General features: G+C 42.7%; 1 protein-coding gene across 2 annotated transcripts; it reads right to left on the minus strand.

The window, feature by feature from the left end:
• Positions 1-15,752: 15,752 nt before the first annotated feature.
• PSMD12 (proteasome 26S subunit, non-ATPase 12) lies at positions 15,753-24,408 on the minus strand. 2 transcript variants are annotated; one of them, XM_059485598.1, is made up of 11 exons: positions 24,231-24,408; positions 22,241-22,300; positions 21,896-22,024; positions 20,717-20,824; positions 19,688-19,792; positions 19,124-19,273; positions 18,813-18,947; positions 18,158-18,270; positions 17,627-17,801; positions 17,039-17,116; positions 15,753-16,195 (listed from the first exon to the last, which is right to left on the minus strand). In XM_059485598.1, exons 1-11 carry the CDS (start codon positions 24,336-24,338, stop codon positions 15,986-15,988), a joined length of 1,371 nt encoding a protein of 456 aa, XP_059341581.1. In that variant the 5' UTR covers positions 24,339-24,408; the 3' UTR covers positions 15,753-15,985. The 2 variants fall into 2 exon arrangements, 1 of the variants encoding a protein (XP_059341581.1); XR_009419727.1 differs by having other exon boundaries at positions 16,101-16,195; positions 17,039-17,171.
• Positions 24,409-25,141: the final 733 nt, after the last annotated feature.

Below are 25,141 nucleotides of genomic sequence, written 5' to 3' on the forward strand. Positions count from 1 at the left end.
GGATTAACTGGGATTTGCCTTCTCCTTTTTTGCTATTCTCTACTCCATTTCAGAAACACTTTCTAATTCATGCAGATAGCAAAACTGTATTCCAACAAACAATGTATTATAATTATAAAATAAATCATATGTACCCACACTGCACAGCCTCCCTTCTATTTCTTTCGAATACTAATATTTTTCAATCTCCTTCTCCTCATTCAACCACCCCCATCTCTACATTTATTGTACATAATTCTGTAAAAATCTGCATTTTGCACCTTCTGTTTAAATCCAGTTGCTGCTTCCTCCTGCAGGAAGGTAGAGCTGGGAGAAAGAGGAACTTGGTATCAGGAGAACAGAAAAGGAATTTTCTGCACTCTCATTTTTTATCCAAAATCACACCAGGGAGGAATGCAGGAGACCCAGCCTTCAAATTACACAGAAATCCTGTTTAGCTGAGGCTGAGGCATATTCACTGCAGGGATTATCTTTTACATTTGCACTTAATGCTGATTTGACCAGCACTGAGAAGATTTTCACAAGGTTGATCACAAGTACATCCTTGGCAGAAACATAATACAATAACACATCTCAACTTTGCACAAAGCAGCACTACAGGTCATTAGATTATTTCTTTTCTAATTTAGCATGAACACAAGAAAGTATTTTGCCCAATTTCCACAAAAGATGGAATCATGTTGGCAGAACCTTTCTCTCCTCAACAGCACCCAAAAAGTCAGATTATGAAAGACACCTACCATGGGAAATTTCAACCCAAATAATTAAATAAAAAAACTATGTCATACTAAGCATCAGGTAACATAATAATAGGTGGTGCTTCTGCCCCACCTAAAGTTTTTGGCTCCTTTATAGAAAATCTTTACGCAAACAATCTTTCATAATAACTGGTTAACAACAGGAATTTGTATTCCATGTACATCTAGGTTCACACTGCTTTTTGAGAATAGAGTTTCTCACACTTACCCAAGATGAGGGCATTTTAATTGAAATATTGTCCCATGGTTACCATTTTATCCCCATAACAACATCACCAATTACTTACTTTAAAAAAATGCATTAGAAAAGTAATTTAATCTTTGCTTCTCTTAATGAAATTTGCCAGAGAAAAACAAAGGGAAGAATCAGCACTGCACAACCAGCCAGCTCTCCATGGAGCAGCACCAACCTGCAAGACTCAAACCTCAAGCTCAAATGTACAGAAGAATATCCATATTCTAAAAGCTGGTTTAAACATCATAATCCACAGTTTTCCAAACTATCCTTGATTGTGTCAGAACCTCTCTTCTCAGCACTTGAGTAACAGAACATGGCCTTGTTCCTGTCTCTGAACTAGGGTTTAGTAATAATTTTCACCAAAAAATGACCACTACTCATCTTAAGGACTTACCCAGTCCTGCAATTCCTGATATTATTCTCCAGTGAGTCACAGGGTAGTGCCAGAAGTCCCCTCTGAGAAATGCCTGCTCTATGATACAGTCACATCTGTGTCCATGTGACTAAACATGTGTCACCTCATTTCCAAAATGCCAAGCAAGTGCCAAACTGTGTTCCCAATAGAAGATTCCCAAGCATCATTTCAACACAGAACACATCACTAGATTTACAAATATATTTCAGAAGTTTAAATGCAAAATCACATCACAAAGTTCTCCAGTGCTCATTGAACCTGTCACTCATGCAGCAGCGTCTGCAGAGAGCACTTGACCATAGTTCATTTGCCAAATTTACCAATTTAATCACAGACAGAATCAAAATTAGCAGTTCCTAACTCTCAGTCTCATGTTCAATTCACAGCTTCATCTAATACAGCTGTATTTGGATTTCAGAAATAAAAGTGTTTTTAAACTAGGAAATTATTTATCACAGCATATTCCCTTTTCAAAAACCCCATGCAAACTCTTCCCACTCCCAGCAGCTCAGCAGCTCCAAAGCTCAGTTGTTCAATCCACATTTTCTCTTTTTAACAGGATATTGTAGCAATGCTGAAACAGTCTTCCCTCAAATGTCAAACTTTCACTTTCACACAAGAACTTTCTCCACCCCTGACCTGACACTGCAAGGCAACACTCTCCTGGGAGCAAATCTAGCTGAAAATAGAGCTTTGAACCCCAGGGCAAGTGCAGATGCTACAGGTATCTATCACAGTTTTACAGCTGGATAAATTGGGAAAAAATAAAAGCTCCAAGTTTATTTGCTGGTTGACATGAAAAATCTGAATTACTCTTTCAATGCATTCAAAAGGCAAAAAGATTGCAAAAAATTTTCATGCTGAATATCAGGTACATTGCACAGGTCACAAACTGAGCCAGAATCAGCCAGAACACTCTGGCACAAAACAGGAAAAATTTCTTTCAATATACCTCAGCCTTCACTGCAGCTCTATAATGAACTTTAATTTATTATAGTAGTGAATAATACTGTGACTGAGGTTTTTGTTAGGCATTTCCAGTGCTTAGCACAAAAGGGTCCTACCGTAACAGATTTAATAACACAATCATGCCACCCACAGATCCTCCAAACACATCTTTCCCCAAACCATGCCTATTATGTAACTGTACATGGTATTTTTGGGCACAGTTTTGAAAGTTCAAAGCAATAACTAACCCTCCACCTCTAAAAACTGCTATCCTTGTTGTAAATAACCTCTGAAATTTATTTTTACATGACCATGCTTCAAATAGTTTGGCATAATATAGCTAAGCCTAGTTTGGGGAGTTGTCTTGTAACTCTGTATTTTAATGACATGAACCTTTCTGCATATGGATAATGCTTTTATAACATCCCTGTTTCCTCTCCTCAAATGCCTGACCATGGTAGCCCCAACAGTTTCCAATTTTAGACCCTTTCAAGACTCGAATATGGATTCCCAAGCTCTCCCCTCACAGCAAACCCTACGAGCAACACCAGGACGTGCATCCAGAACACATTTCCCAACAGAACTCTCCCTCCTCATTCCTTTTGAAATGAACATTAGTGATTCAGTCACGTATCTGAAACCCCACTTAAAGAACTGCATCAGCAGGAATGATCCTGCTGTGGTTTAGGCATAATCCTGACAAAACTTGGGAAGCAGAGGAGCGGTGTCTGGCCCAGCCAAACAAACATAAACAAAGCTACAGCCAAGGAATATCAGTCAGTTCAAACGACAAAACAAATGTCCTGCACCATTCCAAATGTGTGAGTGTCTCAAGATATGGCCAGAGCACAGTTACCTCAAAACCATTCACACAAACAGCCATAATCAAAAACATCACTGGAATAAAAGACCCACAGCACTGCCTTAGCACAGATTCCCAAGTATGCAAAAAACATTCCCCTTAATGACCTCCCTGTGTAGATAATGAGAGAAATCCAACAAATTCTGGCTCCCAAGATAGCAGAGGAGGAGATGCAAGGCAGATATTGTGGCTGGTCCAACACTATTTGAGAATCCCAGCCAGCTGAGACCCATGAAGGAACATTATTTGGGAACAGAGACCAATTGCCCATCCCTGTCCTCCCAAAATTACCCCAGGATAAAATGAGATTTTCACTTAAAAAAAACAGAAATTACCTTACATTAAGTGAAAAGAAACACAGGCAAGAAGTGTTAATTTTAGGTGGCACCAAAACCACTGCGCTTTTCATTTGTGGCATTCTCCATTTATGATGGCCACAAAGATTTGTTACCTTCTTGGTTTGCTGAACCACTAAACATTTTCCAGCAAATTAAACACTCGTGCCGCATTACTAACAACCAAGAATCTCAAAAACAGCTCATGTTACAGATTTCCCTCTTGCCAGTGGGGTCTGAGGGGCTATGAAAGACCTTTTAAGCATATTTAAGCACCATAATTTTTAGTGTTTTGATGAATACAGTATTTTTGCTATATATAACTATGGGGGGAAAGAAACCCAGACTGTGAAATTCACAGACTGAAAGATCATTTCTAAGTAACACTTACCCTAACTACCATAAAACCAGCTCAGAGAGTCCACACAGTGCTCACATTTCTATCCTTCACTTCCTGCCGCTGCAACATTCAAAATTTCATACCAAACACAAACCTACTGTTCTTTTTCTTCCAATATTTCATCATTACAGCCCCAAGAATCACTAGCCTTGCTACTGCTTACAAACAGGAGCACAAAACTTATTTCCCCAAACCACACATAAGCCAAAGATTCAAAAAGTTCACCTCAGACACATCATTCTTCATGCAAGGGATATTTCCCAGGACTAAAGCAAGAAATGGTAAAACAGCTCCCAGTCACATCTCCAAAACACATCTCCACATAACATCACCTACAAAACTTCTTGCTCCCAGCTCAGCAGCACTGTGTATCCACTGCCTCTTGGAAAACCTGTGCAGTTCAGTGCTATTAATTCTAAATTACCTTCCTGCTAAGGTTCAAGCCTTCTAACACCTGACAAAGACTCCATCCCACTCAGAAAATCTGATAGTTTGTACTCATTTGGAAATAGGATGGGGCCACAGTCACCATTCAAACTTTATAGTGCCAAAATGGAATCTCTCAGTATAGAAAAATTACATTTAAGGAGAAAAATATTGAAATTTATCATTTCTTGTCTGGCTTTCCTGTAATAAGGCTGTAATTTGGGATTATGGAGGACTCTGAGAAAAGACTGGAAAAATAACCAGTCCATTTCTAATTTACAACAATGAATTTGCATATAAAATTATGGAGGAATATTTGGGTATGACGTTATAGCCCCATTAAGTATCCTTTAACTTCAACTGGCAGTGCAACAGAAATGCAACAAAAAAACAAATTCTCACCCATGGGTAATTACAATCTCCCTGCTTCAATTCCCAATCCCTTCTTTTCCTACAATAAAATTCATTTTTCTGTGTTTCTCAGACAGGAGGGATTGCTTCTGTTGTAAACATTGGTGTGAAGAGAAAAGCTCAGTAAGCAAGCCTGGAATAAGGAACCTGAGTCACATATCAGTGTCACCACCATGAAATCCCCAGAAGCTGGCCTGGTCCTGGGGAGCAGCTCTGACCTTGCAGACTCCAAATCTCCCTGTCTATGAAGTTCAGTTATTTTCTCCCACCCCAAAACATTTGGCGACAACAAATGTTTATTTTCCCAGTCAGTATCTCCAAAAGATCAAGAGAAGATCAAACATTCCTTGAGATTTCTTTTTAATTCCATACTAATGCTGATGGAAACTTTGGAAAAACCACTCTTTTACAACATTCTCTCTTCCTTGTTGAAAAAGAATGGCAACCACAGAAGTTTGCACTAAGGGGAGGAAGAATTCCAACACATAAAGTACCATGTCCCTAAATATATGTCATTGATACATATAAACACAAATGCTGCCTTGCTGCCAAAGGCCACAGAGATAGCAAGACAAACAAGAATGAAAAAGGAAGGTCTTGTTTGTTCTGAAAATCTAACTCATAATCCTTCCATTTATGGGGGGAAAATACATACTGACAAGGAGATTTTGCCACAGCATCTCAGCAAAAGAAGTGAGAAAGGATTCAAGAACTGAAACACGAGCAGGAGAGAGGGTTGGGATTACAAAATTTGGAGTTTTCCCTGCCATGATGAGCACTGGCAGCGCTGCACACACAGGAACACTGGGGATCTGCTCCCTTCCAGGAAGAAAGCTGCAGCAGTGCCAGGAGGAACGTCAGGACAGGGCTGAGGCTGTTGGGATTCTCGGCCTGCTGATGCCCCAGGCAGGGGAATTCCAGCTGTCCAACACTCCCTCCCTGGGCTGGAGCAGGGCACACCATCCCTCCCTCCTTCCTTCCCCTGCTCCAGCTCCCACGACCTTCCCCAGCTACTCAGGCTCTACACAGGGGATGCATTTAAATCAATTCCAAAACTTTGTTAATTTAGATTTCACTCCTACTACCAGACCTGTGAGGTCCCACTGACCTCAGGAGGGGATGCCACTGAGGTGAGAGATTCAAGGGCTTTAATAACCTGAACTGCTCCAGCAATTGTTTCTGCCACTACTAAAATGAAAACACCAAGAATAATGCTCAGTAGCAAATATAAGATGGTAGTAAATAACAAATAAAAAGAGAAACAAACCAATACCCTGAAATACAGAAAGAATATCCAGCTATAAATGCAAAGGGGATTTTATTTTAAAAAATTGCAAACAATGGAGAAAATATTTCATCAGACTATTAAATTAACAGAGCTGGAAAACATCATTAATGTTATTGCCCAGCTCCTGCATGGGCTCTTCCATCCACAGGCATCAGGACTCCTCACAAGCCAGTGAGATTCACCATCCCTACTTTAAATTGCTCCAAAAGGAAGCACAAGAAGCACAAACAGGTGAAGTGATTTGCATCAGGCTCTCCACATCTCTCAAGCACCAGACCTGTACCTTACCCAGCTGGGAATGTCCCCTCTTGAAGCTTTCCAGCACTCTGACTTACATCTTTTGAGAGGAGAATTCCTCTACAAATCCAGGCTTTGGGCAGGAGCTCTCTGCAAACCACAGCCCTTCCTCCACAAGCAGATCCACTCACACTGATCCCAAAGCCCAGGAGGAACTTCTGTGAAACCACTGAGATTTCACAAAGGAAAAGGATCCTCCATGGCACATCAAGAAGCAGAACTGGGATAAATTAGAGAATAAGATGCTGCTTCTACATCTCCCTTTAAGTTTTAGTCTGATGGGAACAGGTAAGAACAAGCCCTCAAACAACCAAACAAAAAAATCCCAAAATAGACCCAAAAATCCCCAACAAAATCAGCAATTACAACCTTTCAAGTCTTCAAGCCATGACTTTAACAAGCCTCTAGCACAGAAAAATTCATCTGGCTCACCTAAAAAGGCACAGTGCCTCTATGAATTAAAAGAAGGAAAATACACACTGTACATAAGTCCAAAAAAATCACAGAGGTGAAGAGTGATAAAGGAAATGTCATTTCAGCTAGGAAAAATAAAGAAGTAATTTCTGCTTTCAGAACAAATTACAAAGAGAACTCAATTTATCAGTAATAACACATAAAATGTTCCTTCACTTACCAATAAAGAAAAACTGCTCTGCTAATTAAAGTTCAACAAAAAAAAAGCTTAACTCAGCTTCTTCCACTTACAATTCTGCACTGTAAAAGCCAATCCTACCAAAGTCTGATTCCCTGGTTTGCACCCCAAGGAGGTCAAGGGAATGTGGTGGCCCCTCTCACTTTCCCCTCCTCTAAGTTTGAACTGAATGTTCAAAATCAGCTCCTCCCTATAGACCTGCCCAGCACTCCCAGACTGTCCCCATCACAAAAGCTTTTCCATTAAAAAAAAATTAAAATAAAATAAAAAGGGAGTTTTCATTCAAAATCTGCTATGGTTCAAAAGTACTGAAGCAACCCAATTTAACACACATTATTTTAAATCCTCCCTGACCTACCTATCAGTCTTGGAAAATAATGCAAACTTGCCAAGTATCACTTGCATATTTTTTTTATTTTTTATAAAGGAACGTGTATATATATATTTTCTTATATAAAGAATGGCAGGTGGTGTATTTTATCCTTTGCCTTGCTTCAATTCCACTAATTATTAAGAACAACAACATTAGACAATGTCAACAACCCAAACCATCTCAACAGGACCAGCCATGGTGATACACTCAATCTGTCAATGGGGATATCCATTTTCAGAGTATTTTTCTGTCTCATAACTAAATTCTTTTGTTTTTTCAATGAAAATTGAAATGTATTCTTTTAAAACTTCCTCTCAAGCTCGCTGTACCTTTGATAATGCAAAAATCCTATTATCTTGTTAACTCTTACTCATTTTGTCATTAACTGGGAAGCAGCCCTGCAACTGTTTCCCCGCAGTTACTTCTTAATTTCCATCAATGATATGTTTAATCGTGTTACCCTAATCGAACAACAATTGCCTAACAAAGCACTGAAGCCAAAACAACTGCACTCCTTTTGGAATTATCAAAAGGACACGTCCCACCGCAGGAAGGGTAACACAGATCCTTCTCCTGCCTGGGGATGTGCCCTAAAAATACACATGTGAGTGGCTGCTGGAAGGGCTGTGTTGCAATGTGCACTGGAAACTCTCCTGTTTTCGGTTTCAGAGCTGATCCAGGGTATAAAAGCTGCTCTTAGGACCTGTCTTAACCTCCCAACTTCAGTTCGCTCTCCCTGCCAAAGCCTCCTGCACAAAACAAAAACATAAGCTCATCTGCCCACCCTTCAACCGCTCCGAGGGGGTAATTTTACAACAGCCGTTAAATTCTTCCAATTTATTTTTCCATCGCTCCACAAACCCTACCTACCCCATTATTTATTTTCCACTTCTATTTCACCATTGTTATTTTCCGGCCGTCTCTCCCATCCCCTCCCGCCCCGCCCGGTACAAAAACAAAGCTGCCTCCCACCCCCACTGCATCCCCCCCCGGAGCACCCCCGGCTGCTGCGAGGCATCCCCGGCCCCGCGGCCTTTCCCGCGGGCCCGGCCGGGCTCGGGGCCGCTCCGCCCGCCCGCGGGCCCCGGGGAGCGCGGCGGCGCCGGGGTCCGGCCGAGCGCCCCGTAAACACCCCGCGAGCGGCGGCCGCCGCAGGCCCTCCGCGGACACAGGGCCCGCTCCCGCCGGCCCCGCGCGGCCCCCGCGCCCCGCAGCGCCCGCCCCGCCGGCCGCGGAGCCCCGCGGGTCCCCCGAGGGCGCGGCGGGGCCGCGGGCGGCCGGTGCGGGCCGCGCTCGGTGCCCGCGGGGGCGGTCGGGGAAGTCCCGACTTACCTGTCATTACTTTCTACGCCATCTTGGATCCACTTGTCAACGTCCCACAAAGCATTGTGGGAAAGGCCGGCCCTCCCCGCGGCCCGGAAGGCGGAGGGCGGCGGTGTGAGGGGACGGGACGGGACGGGGACGAGAGCGGGGATGGGAACGGCAATGGGAACGGCAGCGGCGTGGGGATTGGGACGGGGACAGCAATGGGGACCGGGACGGAACGGCGGTGGGGACTTGGTCGCGGTCCGCCATAGGGGATGAGGATGGGGACCGGGACCCGCTGTCCCCTCAGCCCGGCGGCCGCTGAAGCGCAGCCCGGGGTCCCCTCACGGAACAGCGTCCAGGGCCACCTCCACTCCGCCCGCGCTAGGAACCGGCAACTTCGGCGGGGTTTCCGTGTTTTCTTTTTTTTTTCTCTTTTTTTTTTTTCTCCTCCCCTTCCCTGGGCTTGGAGCGCAGCTGCGGAGCCCGAGGGTCGCTGATGCTGGCGGGGCTGGTACCGGCAGGCGGGGGGGACCAGTCAGAGCCGGACACGGAGCCCACCCCTGAGAAAAGCTTGGAAAGTACTTTTTCTCATGGTTTTTCTACGGTGTAATTTGGATTTTTTTTTTTTCGCCTATTTGGTTTGGGGGTTTTTTTTAATTATTTTCCTGTGGCTTTTTAAAGTTCCTTCCCTCAAAGAAAGTCGGGGGAGCCGGGTGCGGGTGCCGAGGCTGCCGCAGGTGCCGGAGCCCCTCACGCTGTCCCCGTGTTCTCCAAAACCCCCGCCCGTGCTGAAGAACTGCTGCTAACGCGGTGCTGGCTGCTCATGAATCCCAGAAACTGCTTTGCATAACAGTTTTATTTTCATGGAGTAATCTTCCCTGTTAGCTGTGTTTTCAGGCTCTTTGGCAATCAGTTCTTAATACCTAGGCTGCTTTGCAAACTGGCTTTTTCAAGGCGTTACCGGCTTAGCTGCCGTGGATGGGTGCCCTGTGCTCTGCAAAGGCTGTTGTGCTTTAGGGCAAAGTGGACAAGAAACTGGGAGAAAGCAGCTCGCTTCAGGATCTTAGGAAAGTTTATCACCAAAACAGGATTCCAATGTTTCTTAAAAACTTTTCCTTCCCGTTTAATTGAAATAAGATCCAGATCATTTTAGTATTGGATCTTGCTGTAAAATTTACATTTATATTTAAATTTACGTCTAATGCCTCATAACTCTTTGAAGAATAACCACCAGCCAAGCCTCTGATGCATTACCACTGCAAGAAAATACTTGTGCCCAAGAAGATTTTCAATATTCATCAGTAATGCATTTATAAAGAGAGAGCTCCTTGCAACAATGTAAATACACGAGGAAATAAATCTAAATAAATACTTTGCATTTGCCACCCAGTGTTAAATCAGTCTACTTTTTAATTCAGCTTCAGAACTAGCTGGGAGTGCAGTTGTGCTGTCACAGAGAAGAGTGTGGGTGGTCCCAGCCTCAACCCAGGAGATGCCATTTCAGGATAAAATGAAAAATAATAACCCTCCTGTGGAACTTGCCATGGGCCATCTCTGCTGTCCCTGCTGCCAGCCTGACACCTTTCCCAGGGCTGTGACTTGTGTTTTCCATGGGCACTGTGCAAGGAACAGGGATCAAAGAAAGCTGAAAGCATGTTTAGGATCCAACTAACTTTGTGTCATTCAGTCCAGGTTGTTGAAATGGAGTAATTCCTTTTCCTTTTGAGGCTGGTTGCCTTTGGTTCCTAGTGAGCTTTATCTTACTGGCCATTTTTTAATGTTAGAAAATGCAAAAGTTTTCTTCAAAATAAATTATAATTAGAAAAAGCAGTGGAAGAGAGAATTATCAATGTATGCATATTTTTAGATATAAACACATATCCTCTGAAGTTCAATTTGGAGAAGACAGAAATTTAGTTGGGTTTATTTCTCACATAAGCTTTTTTTGAGTCCATTTGTTCTGACAGTATTTTTTTATAATGTGGGAAGAAAAAAATTGTGTGGCAGTGGCTGAGTTGTTGGAGGATGTGTGCAGTGAGAGACCCCACTGTTATCACTCTGTCTCTGCTGATTAAAGTTCCACATTGGATGTACCAAGAGGCACAGGCTGCTGTGATTTAAAGTTCCACATTGGATGTACCAAGAGGCACAGGCTGCTGTGATTTAAAGTTCCACATTGGATGTACCAAGAGGCTGCTGTGAAAAGGTGGAAACTCTGCCCTGTAGGGACAGCCCCCAGAAAGGAGCTGGGGAGGACCATGGGAGCAGGGGAATCCCAATGGATAAAACACAACATGGAGATGTGCCCTTGCACCCACTGCTTTTAATGATCTTGGTACTTTAACCCTTTTAGGCTCCATGTGAAGGAGGTTTTAGTCTGTTTTGTCCAGTGTATTGCCTAAACCCTCAGTGAGGTGCCAGAGCTGGGCAGGGAGCCAGCAGCTCTGGCCTGGGGGTGGCTGCCAACACTGCCCTGTTCAAGCAGAGCCTGCAAGCTTGGAACAACTCTCCTGTTTCCTTGTGCTGTCCCCTCCAAGCTCTTTCAAGGTCCTTGTTACCAGATTGAAAGATGAAGACTTTTAAAAATTGGTCCAAAACAAATGGGGCTCCAAGGGCTCATTAACCTTGGAAATTCTGCTCAAGGTGAGAATCAGAGCAACTAGCTTAAGGGATGAGATCCCAAATCCAAACAGCCTAAAAAAACTAAACTTGACTTTAGAGCCACTTCTGTGGTAACATCAGGAGGCAGAGAATGGCCCAGGAACTTGAACATACAGATTACCTGGGAAGAAAGAGACTTCTTGGAGCTTTCACTGACACGGTTCAATACAGTACTAAAGGATAATTAAACAAAATAAAATTATTATATATCTTATTATTGTAAGATTATTATATTCCTCCTACTGTGAGAGGAACTCAGTATCTATCTCTATGAGACATTTCTTTCTCTTTCCTTGATGTGCATTACCCCAGTGGAAGCTGCAATTCTGCCTTCCAACCTCTGCTCTCCACCACATCATTCACATCCCCCAGGATGAGCTGGCAGCCAGGCTGGGACTGAGCCCTGGGCAGGGCACAGAACCAGATGTGTTACATGCTGATTACTGCCCTGCATTTCCAGAACTGTCCAGACTTCCTAAACTCCTGGAATCCAGTGGGGTTTCATGGCAAGAGGAGAGCTTGCAGTGCTAGACTGCCCAAAGAGAAAGGGAGCAGGGGCTGACATGGAGTCTGGGGGGAGAAGAAAAGCAACAGTGGACGTTGGAAATGTAAGAAATACCAAAGCAATAATGGGGAAGCACGAGAGAGTAACAAAGACAAGGAATTCCCACTCAGCATCATGAGACTTGACAGGATTCAGATGCTCAAAAGCCTAACAGTGATATTTCTAGGGACTCATTATAATGATAAAATTTTCAAAAACCTTCCAATAAATGCAGCAATATCAAACTCAGTTCCACATGTACATTTTTTAGGATTTTGAAACCTTTCAAATCTGAAAACAGCAATTTCTTCCTGGATGTTCAGAAAGCCCACCCTGCCAGGACCATGTGTGCAAGGAATCCCTGACAAAGCCCTAACACAGTGTCTCCCTGCTCTTCAGTCAGGATCCTGTAAATGATGCTGGCTCACAGGGCTGTTCTGTGAAGTGAGGAGCCATGCCCTGCTCCTTGGGGAATTCAGGCTCCTTGCCAAAACCAGGGTTTGAAAACCTGGGGCCACTCAGGGCTGCCAGGCTCCCTGCCATGAGGCAGAGATGTGAGCAGGGCTCTGAAAGGTGTGGCACAGGTTCTGGCACAGCTGGAACTCTCAAACCCTCACTTGCTCCAGGCCTAATGCAGACTTGGTAGCCAAAAAGCCCTGGAGCTCTGACTCACCCATGGGCTGCACACTTGCAATCACAACTGCAGCTTGTGAAAACAAAACTATTCTCATGATTTGAAACTTACACTGCTACTTTTTTCTTCTGCTTTCACAGGAAATTCAGAAAATCAATTTCCATTCTATGCCCAAGTTCACTCCCATTTCTGGGAACTGGTATTTCATGAATACAGAAATCTCCATTTTCAATCAGCTCCACTCATGATGTCTAACCAGAATGCAGGAAAAAACATCACAATTAACATGTAAGAGTAATAAGGACGTAACAGAATACATTCAGCAGGGAATTGCCTCCCTGACCCTGCAGCCCAACATCCCAGCAGGCTTCTCAAACAGTTCCTTCACCCCTGAGCAACAAAACAACAGGAGGCCTTTCTCAATGCAAGTGCCAGACAGATTGCAGCAACAGCAGCAATGTTTTTATTGTCTTAGCACACTGGACCTTTACAGATTTTTGAACTCCATCAGAAGCAGCAATCATGGGAAAGTAACAGAAGTTAAGTGGTTTAGCCTCTGCCACAAACAAGGCAGTGGTAGACCTGGGATTAGATAGCAACAGTAGTTCTTAGTCTTGGTAAACAATAAAGCAAATTCTTTCTAAGCAGCCATTAATGGCTGGTTATTAGGCTGAAGAGTAGCAAGTTTTGATTTTCCAGCATGAAAATTCCCCTGGAATTTCTCCAGACTCCTCTAATGAACAGATGATCTCAACTTTAATCTTACTTTATAATTATCCATGGGTAAATTTCAACATGGACTCCTTAAGCACATGTAATTTCTAGAGCAAGTAATATTCAAACTAATTCATTTCTCCTTTGATCCACAAAATGAGAGCATTGAGAAGCAACCAGCAACAAGGGGATGTTGAGGGTACACTGAGGAGACAGAAACTATAAAGGTCAGAGTAATGTGATGGTTTGATCCCACACTGTCAAGATCAAAGATCTTCAGTCTCTGTTCATTTTTTCTTTTAAGAAGCTGGCATGTCTTTATGCTGACCTTTGAATTGCTCATGGAGGACTTAGATCTGACATATATCTGCATTCTTGAGATGAACTGGCACCAAAAATGTAGAGGTTTTTTCCTAGCAACCTGAATGTGGCAACCTTTTCAAGAAAGACTCAAGAGACACTTCCATTTTCATCAATAGTAGTCTGCAAGCAAAAAAAAAAAAAAAAAAAGAAAAAACCCAGCAAACTCAGGCTTAACAGATTATTTTCCACTCACTTGGAGTTACCTTATAGCTTAATAATTCCAGAGTTTTGTTTTAAAACTTCTAAAACTTCTATTTTAACTTTGTGATGTTTGGGGAGAGAAACCCTGAGGGATTCTTGCTTCTGGCAGCAAGAACTCAGAACAGAGCAGAAATCTCACCCCGAGGAAGGGAGGGACTCTGCCTTGGGCACTATGCTCCAAACCAAGACCAAGGTGTTCCAACTGCAAACAAAAATCTCTTTCAGATCCAAAGGCTTGATCACTGTGGATCTTTGGCACAAATACAGACCATGGAGGAGAACCTTTATAATCTTTCTGAACTGGCTTTTAAGGAGATACCTGAGCTGTTGAAAGATAAGAGTTTTTCCATGTTCTTTTTAATGCTGACAGCAAAAGATGGTTTGTGAGGGGAAAGAAAGCAATTCCCCTCTCCAACAAACTCATGCTCTAAATGCAGCCAAAGGCAGCAGGGAGGGATGGAGCCTGGACAGAGAGGGAGGAGAATCTACAAGAAATCCAGAAAGAAGAGCCAGGGAACCACTGAAACATTCTACTCTAGGATAAAAAGGAAAAGAGGGCTGGCTGGGAGAACAGGTCCAACATATCTGGTAGAAGCATCAGAGGTTTAAATGCTTGGGGTTGAAGATTCCAGACCAGACTTTAACTGGAAGGAAAATGTTTATGATAAGAACAGGGAGAGGCAAGTTCCCACTTCCCCTGATGACCCATTGTTTCCCTCTCTGATAGCTCCTGCCTCAGTTTCCAGATGATATATTGTTTTCTAAGCTATCTGTCCATTGTTCTGACAGCAGCCAGTTTTGCTCATGCTACTGAATCCTCCCAATGGTCAGAACATCTCATGCTCACAAATAGTCATGACAAAATTTTAAACAACTTGTACAGCTGGGATTATAACAGACTTAGGAAGTTGGATGGTAAACATTCTGTGCATTCTGCTCCTCTTCCTTCCCTTACTGATAGTTCAGCTGCCTTTTTGTTGTTCAAATGCAGTGAGCTAGATTGGTAAGGCTTTGAAAGTTAAGAGCCTTCCAAATTACACTCCCAAACTTCCCATCAGCTATGTCCAAAGTCAGCATTTCAAATGCAAATCACTGTTTACAAGCTTCCATCTTTTCCTGTCCCTTCAGACTTGCCTCACTCCAAATCCCTGTCTGGAGCCTCCCAATTTCTGTGTATTCACATGGAAAGAGCATTAGTCTGAATGAAGCTCAGAGTGCTTGCAAGGAGATGGGATTTATGTATGTCTCAATATATCACTTACAATAGTAGTCTCTACTTAATTAATTATGAACTGAATGGTTATGGCTAGCATTAAAAATCATTCTAAACCAGAGCAAATTCAATAGAAGTTCCATTGATTCTTAATACACTATTTGTTCTACTATTTTACTTCCTTAAAAAAACAAACCAGGGGGAAAAATCCACAGCTTCCCTCCATTACAAGGAGGTTAAAGTAAATAACACAACATTATCTGCTCAGAATATAACACACATGATGAGAAGCAGCAGCTTCAAAGTACCAGCTTAGATAACTGATTAATTGCCATTGTAGTTCTTACAAACTGCAGCAGCAAAACAGGCAAAATCAGTGACTTGCAGCAAGCAGACAAAGGTTTAGGTACTTACTCATGTATTGATTGCTCTGGCAGTTCACAATTAATTAATAAATTCTAACTGTAGCACCAAATAAGAAAAACCATTATTCTTAAGCATAAACATCATTTTGTTCAAAGAGTATCTTGACATAACTTTATACTATTATCATTTCAAGTTACCTCTTTGTAAAACCCTAGGATTTTATTATTTACAGTATATCCTCTCAATCACAGCCTCAAAAATAGTCCTGTAATGAAATAACCACAGAATTATATGTTAGACAGTAAGGGTTCACATTGAAAAAAAGAAATCACAAGACTATTATCATACAGGCAATACAGTTTTATTCTGTTCTTTCACCAATTGTAGCAAAAACATTTAACAACTGAATGAATAATCAAGGGAACTTAATTGTCAACAGGAATTTCAGAATTATGTTCTAAATTTTAGACCAGGAAGGCTTGACAGGGAGAAAACAAACCATATACACACTTGTAATAATAGTCTCTATTATGAAGATTTAATGCCTTCTTTAAAAGCACTGAGATTATTGAGGCACCTTACTGCAGGTTATGGATCATCTCTTCTTTGGCAATGAGATGTGTGGTTTTGTTAACTAGGGCCATGAGGGAGTTGAGTTTGTGAGACCAGTCATTGAGTATATTGTTTGGGTCCTTAGGCCTCTGGAAATTGATAATTCCTGCCAGCCTGTCTACTTTAGCAAAGATGGTTTTGTTAACTACTAGGTTAGACAAGAACTCCTCCGATTCCTGCAAAGACAAACAGCACTAAGTCAAGAAAACAGCATTTTTACAAACCACCAGAATTCCTCCCAAACAGCATGAAAGCACCAGGGACAAGATTTCCTTTATACACGAGTACAGCTGTAACAACATTGTACTTTAAAAATGAAGGATACTTTAATATTACACGTGCTGGCAATGCAAGCTACTAGCACAAGCTAGTAAAAAAAAAAAACAAACCAAAAACTTTTTGTTTTCTATTGACCTATACCTGATTATTTTTCAAAAAATTAATGTTTAATATACAACCCCAACAGACTTTTATACTTTGGAATACTTGGCTACACAGATACCAGAACAAGTCGTGTGGCAAGCAAGGCTTGGGAAAACCCCAGGGAATTACTGACCACTGCCAAAAAGGGTTTTTCTGAGTTTGTGGGAAAAGCAGATTCCATGAAAAGGGTAAAGCTTTTCATTTGCACTCAAAATACCAGGATGTGTCACTCTACTTGGAAAGCTCTTGAAAACACAAAGGGGGATGGCAGGAAGACCTCTCCACCCTTGTTCCCCAAGTGCCAGCAGCCATGGACAGGGACATTTACAGGTGAAGGACCCTCTCTTCAGCTGGTTCTCATCACTCACTGACAAGAACCTTTTACCACTGAAACAGCAAACAAGGAGCTCCAGAGCAGCTTTTGCCTTATGGGCATGTGCATCATGAAACTGAGTTTAAGGTTCAATGAACAGTTTTCTAACTCCCATAAAGGCAGAAAATCAAATCAAACAAGAACATTACTCTGCTGAATAATCACATCTCTGCCACAAACACACCCTCCCTTATGAGAGAAGGATGAGCAAAGCAAGACTTACATCAACAGACAGATCCAGGAGCTGTGCCATTCTCTTCATTGTAATTCTGGTATAATACTTAGCCATTATTCTAATATTCTGGAATAAAAGTGTTCAGAGTAGAGGGTTATGTGCAAAAAATAATTGAAGCAGGCTGCAAAAATATAAAAGTCCATGTTAAAAGGAGATTAGGAACTGTAGTGCTCTAATGGCAGTCCAGCATGGGGGACAGGAGGGGTTGTGAACAAACAGCTCTGTTGTTGGTGGAAGGTATAAAAGTCTCTACATGATAAATAATTAAGAAAATAAATAAACCAATTATGAATTTAATACAAAGCAAGACTTGCAGATTTATGCTTTATTGAAACGTGAATGCTAAATCTCATTTTAGTGCAATATGATCTTTTTGGTGGCAACTATGCCAAATATAAACATGCAATAAAAAGATATGCAAGCAAATAAAACTTGAAATGCAACAGAAAAGAGACCTCACCTGCTGCTTTATTAGCTACTTTTCTGTCTTCTTTGTGATTAAAATACAGCAAGCAGAAAGCATTTTTAGCTGAGGCACTGAGTAAAAAGCTGATGTTCACAGACACTGATACTTACATGTTCCACAACTCTGTTCTTTAAATCTTTCCATCTCTTTTCCCCTTCCTCTGTACAGCCAAAAACATCTGTTGCAGGACTGTCAAGGGATCCTTCTCTCAACTCCTTCCCATATTCTTCAACTAGGGCACTCCACCTCATCAGCTCCATGGTGGTAAATAGTTTTAGGAGGTCTCTAAATGGTTTAGTACAGTTGGATTATAATCCTGTATTAATAAGCCTGGTTCATACTTAAAATAAATCAAAGGCATAATTTAAAATATTTTATTCTTATTATCATAAATAAGGGGGTCAGCTAAAGTCAGACTTTTTCTAACAAAGATCTTTCTCTTACAAGAGAAAGAACATTTATTTTTACATGCATTTAGTTACATTTATTTTCACATACAACAACCATGACATTTTTGCAGTACTCCTAATGCAGCATTAAATTCAGAGTTGCTTACAGCAGACTCAGCATAAAGAGATTTACTTGCACTGTTAGGGAGAGACTTTTTAATCTAAGAATTGGTTATTCGAAAGGATACTTACTTATACTTGGGGATTTCTTCTAGCTTTTTGTCACTACTAATTCTGTGCACCAAATCAGACTGTTCATTGTCATAAGGTGAAAGAATAACATAAAGAACAACGCTCTTCAGTGCCTGTTCAAGAGGAAAGAGTCTGGTTTTTTTCCCCATAATTAAACAGAGGAACTTCCAAAAGTGATACAGAGCTTAGAGTTTAATATGTAGAAGATTTAAGCTCAGTGTATTAAGAAATTAAGGTGAAATTGATGTTATCTTTCAGAAATGAACTGTGGTACATTTAAATTGACACAGGTTAACCAGAATTCCAGTATTTCAAATAAATACATGAAGAAAAAAAACTTTTCAAACATGAAAGACATCTGTACTGCACACACAAGAGCACCACTGAGACCACACTTGCACAGCTGTTTGTAATCTCTACACTGTATGAAACAGTTCAGACATTGTCAGTTTCAAAGGTAATAAAATGAAGATGTTGATTAAAACATTCTTTTGAAATCAACTCCATCATCTGTTTGCAACTAACCAATTTGTTAATATAACCATTTAAATAAAAACAGACTGATGAGCTATTTCATCCTCTGTACACTGATGTGGTAAGAAATGGGGATTTGTTACATGGAAATACAGTGATTTTGAAGGGAAAGTTTTTTTACCTGTTGCCACTTTTCACTTTCAGCCTGGATGCAGGGAGTGTCATAAATGGCTCTGTAGTGCTTACAGATGGAGAGGTAGGAGCCTTCATGTTGATCCAGCTGGATCATTAAGTTGTAGTATTTCAACTTTAGTTTCTGAAACAGTATCAAAAAGTCCAATTAACACAGCTCCATGACATGTAAATGGAAACAGCTGAACCCCAGAAAATAGAGGGATTTAAATAAATACACTTGGACCTGAAGAGAGGCAAGTCAGATTAAAATTTGGGTGGAGAGAGGGAGAAAGAGTGAGAAATCCTCCAATTACTTACTTCTGTGTTTTCTTCTTGAAAAAACTTTGTATTAATTTTTTTGCTGATAATCTGAGTCCGAATATAATCCTTTACAGCTAGGCAGAGTCTCATCTGCTCCAAGATAAATTCTACACGTTCTTTCTTTTCCATTGAACCGTAGGTTTCCACCTGAAATGAAATTATAACAAATTAATATTGCCAAAGCCAAATCAAGTGAAGGCCTAACTGTGCCAGAAGAGTGGGAGGCTGTCTGGAGGGAAAACACACCAAAACAAAACAACAGAAGAAAAGCTACTACAGAGCAAGGGAAAATGGAATAAAGGTTATCCCATTTTAATTATTGCCCCCACTTACACCAACACTTAACTCAATGCACTAAGTAGAGAACTGAAATCTACTTTCCAAGTGGAAGATATTCTATGAGATGAATAAAAGCAGTTAAAGCTGAACTGCACTTTCACTAACAATAGTTCATCTCATTCCAGGCATTTCTGCAAGCACACCTGACTCAGCTTCTAACAGTCTGAGAACAGCCAGAATTAATTGCCATTGCTGATGCAATTCTGAGCTCTGAGGTGATACCTGCAACTCCTGCAGAATGGAGGCAGCCTCTTTCACCTCCCCGTTCTGCTCCTTTATTGTTGCGAGCGTCTTTGTCAGGCGAGCGCGTTCGATCTCCACGTAGATCTGAGGGCAGGAGGAAGAGTTTAAACACTGGAATTCTCTAAAGAGGAGGGCAAACTCTGAGACTGCAACTCCACTGGAAATACACCTGATGCTGTCATCACACAACCACTTTATTTATTGTGTATCCATCCACAACACTGGCACTGTCCACAATATACATTGATGATATACGATGGATAACCAACACACAAATTTTTGGCCCAAATTAATGTCTACACTGCCCTATGACTCTTTCAGCAAACACAAGGGATATGGACTGTGAATAAAGTATTGCATATCTTGTCTGCTAGAATATATCAAAAGATCTGGGAAGTTAGACTTTAATGGTTAATGTGTAGAAAGCACCATCCTTTGAATTATTTCATTTACTCCTAACCAGCCATTAATCAACAAGACTTGATCATTAACCATTTAGACTAACAGACAGAAGTCATAAAATTGACACAAATTTGCCTAATTCAGAATTCTTTCTTTTCTTAAAACAAAAGGACTGCAATATAAATAACTCACTTGGTATCACCTTCTGGTTATCATAACTATATGTTTCTCCTTGCTAAGTGCAGGAGAAATTAAATTAAACCTGCTCATTTCCCTGACAAATTCAAATACATAACATTTTAAAATGTGAAAAGGAAATGGCATTTTAGAATTTTGAAATGTATTACTAACTATATTAATTAATAACACAACCAGATACCTACATCATAGGAACATGACCAGTGTTCCAGCATGTGATTTAAATATGGAAAATATCTGCAGTCTTTTGGAAGGAAATAAACTACTTGGCTTGTCAGGGTAATTTAAAAATTAGTTTTAATCTTACTTGCACAAGATTAAAAAACAGTACTAAGAAACTATATTTTTAAAGAAGGCAAATATTTTTATTCTACCTTTTAGACACCGAGTCTTAAAACAAAACCTTACTTTTCCTTCTGTGACCATCCTCAATGTGTCGATCAAGCGCAGTTTCACTGGTAAATCTGTGATTTCTTCAACGTAAGTGCAGCACTGCTGGACCATTTTAGCAACTGCCTGATGTGAAAACAGAGGGGAAAAACACACTGTGGTTTCAGATTTGTCTAATGAAGTCAAGCTGTAACACTCAGAGTAAGTAATAAATAGTTTCACATCCCACTGAAGAGACTCATTTCAGCAAACAGCACACAAGACACATCTCCTCTCTTGGATTCATGGGGATGTGTACAATGATGCTATGGACTGATGCTACAAGGCAAACATGATGCTCTTCTGTCATTTTTTCACCTAAGTTTTTTCAATATTGAAAATAATCCATGCCATACACTTCTGTCTCAAAAAGCAACTTCTGTTCTGCCAAACCCACAGGACTCACATGGACTGGAGAACTTCTCTGCTTGCCCTAAGACCTGCATGGCTGAAGAGATCTGTACCTCCTCTTAACTGTGTGCTCTACCGTCTCTCCTTGGAACAGCTGTAGATTCCTCAGGAAATGAAGGAAGAGGGAGGATTTCTTCCTTCATGGGAATGTGCACTTCCAGTAACAAGGCTTGCAAAGCTGGTGAAATTATTATTAAAATACCTACTTCTAAAAAAATCCCAGAATTAAACTTCTAGAAATGTCTTCCTCAAGAAGTTCCTCAAAATTCAGCTGGAATGATCCATGCTTTCAGCTACAGTCTGTGCAAGCTAAACTGTACTCCTACTTTTACACACACTAGTGAAGATCCTGCACACTAAATGACAGGTAACCTTTTCCTTCCTAAAGCAATGATGCCATTAAAATCACCTGTTGCTCAAACTGAACACACAGAGTGCAATAAACTTCACACTGCCTTAAATGCAAGTGCTTTATGCCAAAGTATACCAGTTTCAAAAGCAAGCATGCAAAGCACACATTTCATATGAGCACAATAAAATGCAGTAACTGTGTTTAATATACATCTGAACAAGGAATATGGAATATCTGAATAATTAACAAGGAATATGTCTGCAATTCACACTGAGGAGAGTGCAAAAATGAACCACCGTCTTTACACAGAAAGTCCCTACACACATGGGGAAACTAGAGACATAATACAGCTCTAAAATACAGTTTCATTTTCTGTTTCAAATAATTAAATTCACCTGCTTTAACTGACTTCTTCTCTTTGATAGAAGAATAATATTTTCATTAAGAGCATCCCAGTCTTTAGCTTCGTAACACATTTTCACTATGGCAACCAAGATCCGGGATGTGGAGACCATGTCAGAAGCCTGGAACAAACCAAGAGTGTGTTAGAGACAGGATCAGCAACCTGCAGCCTTCAGCACAAAGGGGAAAAATCATTGGGGCTGGTCTCACTGATTTGCTTTTTAAAGAAAAGAAGGACTGATACTCCAAGGATACTCCAAGGATACTCCCAGTCCCTTCACTTTAACCCAGTGAATGTGAGGTGCGTGCACATCCCAGCATCCCCACGCACCACTCACCGTCCGTGTTTGTTTTTCCAGGGAGAGAAGGTTTTCAATGACTTCCTGCAATCTTCCTTCCTAATAACACAGGCAAACAATTATCTCAGTGAGTTCAGAACAAAATTCAGTTTAAACTGAGAGTAAATAAATAAAAATACAGACCAGCCTGTACACTATTTTTTTCCCTTAAAAAATGCATGCACAGCACTTACTTTAAATACACAGTTCTACACAGAGATAAAACTGGAGAGGTACCAGTTTCATTTTCACACAACACATGCTCTAAGTTGTCTGCCTCAGGAGAGAAACCTGGCAACTTTCAGACAGGTTTGGTGAGTTCACACTCACTGAGTTGCATGGAAAATTCATTTCTTCTCTGGCCAAAACAGAGTTTTCAGTGAGATCAGATATGCAATTAAATACCTTGGCTAAAAAAATTCTTCTCCTATTACTTTCACCCATATTCATATCTTAATTACAGTGTATTACACAAAGCATTAATTACAAGCTTTACAGGCTAAGCATGGAATTCTAATAGTTCTGGTTTTGGAGAAGTTTTCAGAACTGTATTTGCCTTTGTTTGGAGGAGTGTAAGATATCACAATGTACTTTTAGCCCTAAGTCACAAATCCTAGCAAATATCTAGTTAAGAAAAACTTAATATGGGTGAGTTTGTAACAGCCCATGGCAATGGTGGGGCTGCAATAAAAATTAGAAACTAGAAACAAAAAATTGTTAGAAAATTAGTAACAAACCAAAGAAAATGAAAGTTGTTTCTAAAACATCCCAGCTGAAATATTTTAGACTACATAGAATGGATGTAGTAGGATGTGCTCAAGTCAAGGCTGTGCTCTTACTGCCACAGAGTTTATGTGTTTTGCACAATGAAACATGGCCATGGTGCCCATTCCTTTGCAGAGCTGCACCTGTGGGATGAAATCCCTGTGCCTGCTCTCCATATAATAATCTTAAAATAATCTAAGATGTAATCTTTTTATCTTGGATCAATCAGAGCAGCATGTAAAGTGTCAGATGCCATCCTGCTGGGCCAACAAACGACAGCAACAACAGGGAACCTGTGGCTGCCCCACCCCTGAAGTGTTCAAGGCCCATCTGGACTAGTGAAAGGTGTTCCTGCCCACGGCAGTGAGTGGAATGAGATGAGATGAGATGAAGGCCTCGTCCAACCCAAACCATTCTGGGATTCTATGGTTCTGTCTTTTCTGAGATCTGAGCTGTACAAGAATCTTCAGGCCACAGAACTTTTCCATAAAACACCGACGCTGCATCGCTACGAAGCCCTGGAACACACCCTGCGGTCACCGGGGCGGGCTCACAGCGCTGTTCACTGAGCCCAGGGAGGCAGAGACAGCCCAGAGCCCGTCCTGGCCCTGCGCCTCCATTCCAGCTCCCCGGGGCTCGCAGGTACCCGAGCTTGGGGATGCCGAGCGCTGCCTGTCCAGCCTGACCCGGGATTGTTCCACGCAGGCAGCTCTGGCACACAGAGCCCGGGCTGAACAAGCAATTCCGGGGAAGAGCCGCGGCCCTTGCGGTGCAGCGGGGCCCTCTGGTCTCCTCACCCGCGAGCTGCGCCCCGAAACCTCGTCCTGTCTCAAAATCACAGAAGAGGCTGAGTTGGACGGAACCCAAAGGATCATCGAGTCCATCTCTCGGCCTTGGTTCTGCACAGGACATCCCTAGGAATCCATTTATCTGACAGTGCTGTCCAAACATCCCATGAGCTCTGGCAGCGCTGGGGCCGTGACCGCTGCCTTGGAGAGCACTTTCAGTGTTCGGCCACCAAGCTCCCTCCTGCTCGCCCTTCCACACAGCCCTGGAACGGCGGACCCGTTCACTCCTTCCCCTCCTTAGCACGGCACGGAGAGGCCGCGACCGGACCCGCACCGGGGCAGGATGCGGCCATGGCTCGCTCCGCGCCGCCTCCACGCGCGGCCTAGCGCGCCATGACTCAGCCCGTCCGCCCCGCCAGGCTCCTCTCCCGCCTCACCTGCGCCAGCCGCTCGCACTCGGGCAACCTCTGGTCCACGGTCGCGCTGTAATCCACCTCCATTTTAACGATGCGGCCATCGGCCCGCTCCGCGCCGCCGTCCGCCATGTCCGCCCGTTCCGCCGCCTCAGCGCTCACCGGAACCGGCCGGGACCGCGCGCAGGCGCGCCGGGGGCAGGCCCACCGAAGGGCCCCACGCCGCGGCAAGCAGGCACCGCCGTGGGCAGCCTCGGCCTCCTCAGGACCCGCAGGGGGGAGGTGCCAACTGTGAGGGGACCCCGCCGGCCACGGCACCTCTGAGGGGAGCGGGGCCGCGATCTGCTCTTCTGAGGAGATCTGCCCCTCAAACTGTCCTTCTGAGGGCATCTGCCCTTCAACCCGCCCCTCTGAGGACATCTGCCCTTTAACCCTCTCCTCTGAGGGCATCTCCCCCTCAAACCGCCCTTCTGAGGGCATCTGCCCTTCAGCTCGCCTCTCTGAAGGGATCTGCCCCTCAACCGTGTCCTCTTGAGGGCATCTGCCCTTCAACTCCACCCCTCTGAGGGCATCTGCCCTTCAACCGTCTCCTCTGAGGGGATCTGCCCCTCAACCCCCTCCTCAGATGTACCACTGAACCCGCTTCTCTGAGGGAGCCCACCCGGCCCACGGCCCTTCTGAGGTGACCGGGACCGCGATCAAACCTGAGGGGATCTGCTCAGAAGGTGGATCCCGTACCTGCTCCTCCGAGGCGTTCCTCCCTCAATCCGCACCTCTCAGGGAACCTGGACCGCAATGTTCCCCACTCAATGGATCTGCCCCTCAGTCCGCACCTCAGCCCCAGCCTGGCGGGGAACTCCCCGGCACCCACAAAGGGGAGCTGTGAGTTGGCGCCAGATGTGGCGGTGACATCCCCCAGTGACATCCCCCAGTGA

This window comes from Ammospiza nelsoni, chromosome 19, assembly GCF_027579445.1.
Source record: "Ammospiza nelsoni isolate bAmmNel1 chromosome 19, bAmmNel1.pri, whole genome shotgun sequence".
Lineage (NCBI taxonomy): Eukaryota > Metazoa > Chordata > Aves > Passeriformes > Passerellidae > Ammospiza > Ammospiza nelsoni.